Genomic DNA, 6,523 nt, shown 5'->3' with positions numbered 1-6,523 from the left:
TGTAACATGGACAGTGTGGTCAGCATGTAACTGGTCCTGTAACATGGACAGTGTGGTCAGCATGTAACTGGTCCTGTAACATGGACAGTGTGGTCAGCATGTAACTGGTCCTGTAACATGGGCAGTGTGGTCAGCATGTAACTGGTCCTGTAACATGGGCAGTGTGGTCAGCATGTAACTGGTCCTGTAACATGGACAGTGTGGCCAGCATGTAACTGGTCCTGTAACATGGACAGTGTGGTCAGCATGTAACTGGTCCTGTAACATGGACAGTGTGGTCAGCATGTAACTGGTCCTGCGCGGCCTGTGATCATCATAGAGGGGATCAGAAGGCACATCCATGTTCCAGAGAGTCTTAGCTTTCAGGAATGGGGTTATAATAGCTTATAGCTAAAACAGTTCAAACTTACTATTTTGCTATCAACATTGAAACATGGTCAAATAACAGGAAGTTCTGCATAATTTCAACCACCCAATATATAGGTAACTGCCAAAATAATGGAAACACCAACATAAGTGTCTTAATAGGGCCATTAGGATAGAAATGATTCACCATAGGTTCAAGGTCATCACTCAAACAATGGCTGTATATTTATTGGAGTTTACCTCGCCCTCTAAGGGGTTAAGTGAACCTAAACCATGCCAGGAAAATGCACCCCACACCATAACAAAGCCACCAGAACCCTCATTTACTCAAGTGTTTCCTTTATTTTGTCAGTTACCTTTGTACTGAATTTTACATTTTAGCAATTTTTTTATTTAACCTTTATTTAACTAGGCAAGTCAGTTAAGAAAACATTCTTATTTACAATGACGGCCTACTCTGGCCAAACCCCGACACCGCTGGGCCAATTGGGCACCACCCTATGGGACTCCCAATCATGGCCGGATGTGATACAGCCTGGATTCAAACCAGGTACTGTAGTGATGCCTCTTGCACTGAGATGCAGTGCCTTTTAACGCTGCGCCACTCAGGAGTCATTTAGCATTAGGCTACGAACAAAGTTTCTATGTGGAATTTTCAACGCAATTTCAACGTATATATAATTCTGATGATTATGTTGAAATTAGATTGATGTAACAACCTGTTAGTAAGGTTAAGTCAATGTATTTAAGTTGAAGTCTTACCCCTATTTCAATGTTTACAACGCTGGTTGAAATGAGATGAAAGCAGTACTGATTGATGACTTTTTTCAAATCCATTGTATTTTCCACATTGATTCTATGTCACAATACATTGACAAATTACGTTGATACAACATTGATTCAACCAGTGTGTGCCCAGTGGGACCTGATCACGAGACCATGAGCCCAACTCATGTCCACTAAAGAAGCCTAATCCCATATCCTAAAATAGTTTATGGTTCAAATACCATTGGAGGATAAAAATATGTTTATTTAATTCTTCCCAAAGAATATGAGTGCGGAATGATATAATATCAAATTGTGACAATTGTGGAAATTCTGAATAAAGTATTATGTTTGACAATATTTGAAGAGGGAAAGACCAGTATCTTATAGTATCTTATAGTATATAGGATATAGTATCTTATAGATTTCATTGCAAAAGAAAAGAATAAAAGCACAATATCCCCCAAAAAACGACATGTTTTAAAACCGTATGAAAAATATAATTTGCTGAGCTCAAAAATAAAGGCTACTGGTTAAATCGAATTAATTACATTCTTGGCAGGTATTCAAAATAAAAACACACAAAAAAGCGATTAATTTGATCTCTTTGGTTCCATGGGAAATAACTAAACTGTGTAAATGATGCTATAACCACTTACATTGCCCACACTTCAGTTACCTAAACGCAATATTACACAGCCAAGCATCAATACCTGGGTCAAATAGCATGGTACTACTACTTTCACAAGATGCAGATAGCATTGACCAGAAAATACAATAATTCAAATGGAAATTACGTTTTAAGGTGCTCATGTAATCATGAGAGGTTGCAAAATGTATTTTACAAAACCGGATTGACATCACAATTTCAATATTTAGCATTCTGGCAGGCTACAGGAACAGGTGATCCTCTTTCAATTCCTGAGCAGGAGGCAGAGCATGATCCATGTTAATATTCGGTGGGAAGACAGAGCCAGGGTAGTCAATCCCATCCACATCTGTGCTGCCCAACTGATCGCCAGAGCCCTGCTCAGTGAAAAGGATTCCTGTGGCAGAACCCTCGCCTGACTGTTCCTCTGGCTCTGAGCCAGCCTCTTCCGGCACTCTGGAAGAAAAACAGAAGCACAGTATCGTTAGCCATTACAGTCTACATCCTCTGAGCTCTTCCTGAGATTTTTCACTACAGAGCAGGCCTGGGAGTCTCCCATCCTCCCTGCTTTGTTTGTCTGAGAGCCTTGGATCGTATTAAGTTGAAGTCACAAAGCGTTTAGCGAGAAAGGCTGAGTGTATGATAACTCTATAACCGTTCTTGGCAGAGAATATTTTGTTGAAACAGTGTCCAATCTTTTATTTTATCAACTTAAAGCAGCATTATGTAACTTTTTTGGGCGAGCGACTAAATTTACATAGAAATGTGTGTTATAGAGCTGTCATTGTCATTGAAAGCAAGTCTAAGAAGCAGTAGATATGTTTTATGTGCATTATTTCTATGCTTCCCGCTCTTAAGTTTAATTTTTGTGTCTTTTACTTTTGGTTTTGTACACCAGTTGAAAATACAATATTTTTGGTTATGGAAAATATATTTCACAGCGGTTTAGAGTATACAATGATTCTCTACACTATACCTGCTTGTTTTGTCACATAAACTGAAATGAGGCGAACTATTAGAATTTTAGCAACCAGGAAATGGCAGAGCGATTTCTACATAGTCTACTTTTAAGTGAATGCGAAAATAACCACATGTAGATGAATCATTTGTAAAACTTTACAAAGTTGCTCTGATACCTGTGAAGAAACTATTATTACTCCAGTCACTATATTGGATTCATATGTTGTTACATAGTAATTATTTAGGAAATGCTTTGTAATTGCATAAAATAGTGTTGTTACTAACATAATAACATCATTACTACACAGGTTTTATTAAAATACTGAAGCTTCTGTTTGCATGGTACTTTTAACAAGTGTTAGACACAAAATCCATAATTAAACATTATATTTCTGACTTTTTGCCATTGTACTTTATTGTCGTATAAGGCAGGTTTTTATATTTCATCATTGTAACAGGGAATTTATAACGATAATAACTTTTTCTGCAAACAACAGTATAAGGAAGAGGGTTTTGTGAGATTCAACCCTTTTGGGTCTTGGTGGTTTTCTAACTGATACAATGTCTTGCTGAGGATTTTGACCACTAGAGGGGAAGTGGTGTCTTAGACCATATGATAGCAAATGTTTAGCTTCCTCAATAGTGAAAATGTTGAACAGAGTTTAACAGAGCTGAGTGCATATTGTTATCTTCTGTCTGTCGTAATATAATGACTGCAGAAATCACACATATATGATCAGATAATTTAGTAGTAGTCATAGTTTTAACACTGATCTTTCAGCAGGATAATCTAGAACCAAAGAGTAGGCCCACAGTGTGTAGTTTATACTAATAAGAAGTCATCAAAGTGCTTGCTTTCTGTATGCTACCATCGCTCTCGGAATAAGACCGAATATCAGAAGCCATTCAAGTCACAGTACACACCTACCAGGCTGATTCTGTAATTAAAAACATTTCCTACAGGAAATTGTGAAGAGATTTTTTGAAAAGATTTTGGAAATGTTACTGCTTAAGTCGGGGCTTGTGACACAATTTGTCAATGTCCGTTATTGCAATCCTTTATGGGGACATCGCTCATCAAAAGCAATGGCGCAAAGGAGTTAAAATTTGAACAATTCTGTCACAGTCTGTTCAATTCTGAAATTCATTAGCCCATAGAGCCTTGGTCTCCTGACAAATTGATCTGTGATGATGACATATACTTACATATCCTTTACGGCAATTGAAGGGAGTCTGTCAGGAGGCCCGGGCAAGTCCATCAAGGGACCCCTCTGTGTCGCACAGTTGGCATTCTTGGTGTCTGGATTGCATTTAACCCACATATATCTGCCTTTTGCTGGAGCCCCTGTGTTTCATAAAGGAATGACAAAAAATAAACATAACTCATTTGTGACAAAGGATCATTTGTCAACAATATTCCTATTGAATATGAGATATGAAATATATGCTTTTAAACATTGGAATTTGATTAGGATCCCTGTTAGCTGTTGCGAAAGCAGCAGCTACTCTTCCTGGGGTCCACACAAAACATTAAACATGATATAATACAGAACATTAAGACATTCTGGAACGGCGCCTGAGACAGCGTTTTCCACCACCATTAACAAAACATGAAATTATGGAATTTCTCGTAAAAGAATGGTGTCAAATCCCACCAATAGAGTTCCAGACAATTGTAGAATCTATGCCAAGATGCATTGAATCTGTTCTGGCTCGTGGTGGTCCAATGCCCTACTAACAGACTTTATATTGGTGTTTCCTTTATTTTGGCAGTTATATGTATCTGGATGCTGATTTATAATGCCCGGGAATAATCAATAGGCCTGAAAAGACTTCAAACGGCCTTTGAATGGTTTAGGAACAAGTCAAGGTAGCCCCCATCCCTAACACGGAACCCAAACCGGCTGCGCGCGTGCGCAATCGTACATACATTTATTTTGTCCCCCCACACCAAACGCGATCAGGACACGCAGGTAAAAATATCAAAACAAACTCTGAAGCGCGATCTGCGTCAGAAATAGAACTGATTTCTATTTTAGCCCTTGGCAACACAAGACGCTCGTTGGCGCGCGCGAGTAGTGTGGGTGCAATAATTGAATAACATCGATTTCGCGACACGAGCAGTGTAGTCAGCCTGTAAGAGGAGTCTGGGAGTTTTGATATGAACAAGTGTGCTTGCCACCATTCATCCTGCCCAACAAAAAGGATGTAACAGTATAAAACAACTTGTTTTGGGAGTATATTTTGACAACTTTCCAAAAACATGTACTCTAAACTATTTTTGGTCTGTATGTACCAAGCGTGTCGGAGTAGGGGTGTTGATTTGGGATCAGTTTTGCCTTTAAGATTATAATGGACAGAGAGGACCTGACCAGCACTCCAACTGTGAGAGGACCTGAGGACCTGAGACACTTTCCCATTTCTTACTAGTAAACTTGTTCTTGCAATCTGTGAGTACATTTTCCCTTTAGAAAAAACAAACAAACAAAATAGGTAGCCTACAGCTTTAGTTTTTGTTGGGCAGAATGGATATAGGCCTACTTATTTAGGTTTTTTAACAGAAAACAAAGAAATACCTTATTCACACAAACATTTACGTCATTTAGCAGACGCTCTTATCCAGAGTGACTTACAGTAGTGAATGCATACATTTCATACATTTATTTTCCCCGTACTGGTCCCCTGTGGGAATCGAACCCACAACCCTGGCGTTGCAAACACCATGCTCTGCCAACTGAGCCACACGGGACTTATGGGACTTACAAACAGTGGCTACTCTGCATTTACACATATAGCCTATATTATTATTATTATTATAAGGCATTCAAATGTCTTCACAGTATGATCTCTGCCTACGATAGACTATGTCAATACTATGATCAAATTACACTTTCACTTATGCAACCACCCATTTTATAAATGGCAGCTTAAAGTTATGAGCAACATGTGCATTGTTCTAACTTGTGGGGCCTCAACCTTTTTCTTACTCGTACTCTATTCTGGTAGTAAAACGTGTCCTCCTGTCAGAAAATACCTACCAATTCAAACAAAATAGTCAGTAACCTATAGGCTATTTTGTCAAGCGTGCCAGAAGACATCAACTTGATAGCAGACGCGCGGATAAATGTATCAATACGAATTAATCAACTTTAATGTTCCTGTTAAAAATCCTTAACTATCCCTAATTACTTTTCTCAATAGTTAAATGTTCCAGTATCCTATATGTGGCTAAAGCAAAACGGTGATATAGCCTATTATTTATTTTAAAACTTACCATGTCCGTTATCTGCGAGAAAGAAGATGACAGCCAGTGTCAGACAGATCTTCGAATTCAGTAGTCCCTTCATTATTTTCGATGCTGTAATGAGGAGACGACAATATATGCTTTTAAGAATAACCTTTGTGTGTGAATATTCTGAAAATACACCTAATCGCACTGTTGAATACCCCTAAACCCTGCCCATTTATGCGTCATTGTTTCCTGAAACCAAACGTTTTAGCAAGAAGTTTAACATCCGCAATGGAAAGTTCTTGTCTTGCATATCTGGCATGCCTACGTTCAGCGCATTTAATTTGTAACAACAACAGAAAAGGATAAACACAGTAGCTTAATCTGGAAATTCCACGGATATACAAATTGTTAGTCACACTGTAAAACTGCAATAGACCATCATATATTGATAGAAAATGACACATAGCCTAATTTGAATCAAGCTTTGGCCCAATAAATAGCCTAAATCCAATCGAGGAAGTCCGAGATGAACAAATAAGATCTAAAACTTA

General features: G+C 38.4%; 1 protein-coding gene across 1 annotated transcript; it reads right to left on the bottom strand.

Moving 5' to 3' along the window:
- Nucleotides 1-1,375: 1,375 nt before the first annotated feature.
- LOC115201633 (serglycin) lies at nt 1,376-6,257 on the bottom strand. Its single transcript, XM_029765423.1, has 3 exons — nt 6,015-6,257; nt 3,947-4,085; nt 1,376-2,236 (listed from the first exon to the last, which is right to left on the bottom strand). The coding sequence occupies exons 1-3, from the start codon at nt 6,085-6,087 to the stop codon at nt 2,023-2,025; spliced, it is 426 nt and encodes a 141-aa protein (XP_029621283.1). The 5' UTR covers nt 6,088-6,257; the 3' UTR covers nt 1,376-2,022.
- Between the last annotated feature and the right edge of the window lie 266 nt (nt 6,258-6,523).

This window comes from Salmo trutta, chromosome 10 (genome assembly GCF_901001165.1).
Source record: "Salmo trutta chromosome 10, fSalTru1.1, whole genome shotgun sequence".
Lineage (NCBI taxonomy): Eukaryota > Metazoa > Chordata > Actinopteri > Salmoniformes > Salmonidae > Salmo > Salmo trutta.
The sequence above is the reverse complement of the archived record's forward strand: the minus strand, read 5'-3'. Positions and strand labels throughout refer to the sequence as shown.

Bases quoted from the DNA above. Each gene is read 5' to 3' on its own strand.
- LOC115201633 (XM_029765423.1), bottom strand. From the start codon at position 6,087: ATGAAGGGACTACTGAATTCGAAGATCTGTCTGACACTGGCTGTCATC. The intron at 4,086-6,014 runs GTAAGTTTTAAA...TATGAAACACAG, and splicing joins TCTCGCAGATAACGGACATG to GGGCTCCAGCAAAAGGCAGA. The intron at 2,237-3,946 runs GTAAGTATATGT...TTTTTCTTCCAG, and splicing joins TCAATTGCCGTAAAGGATAT to AGTGCCGGAAGAGGCTGGCT.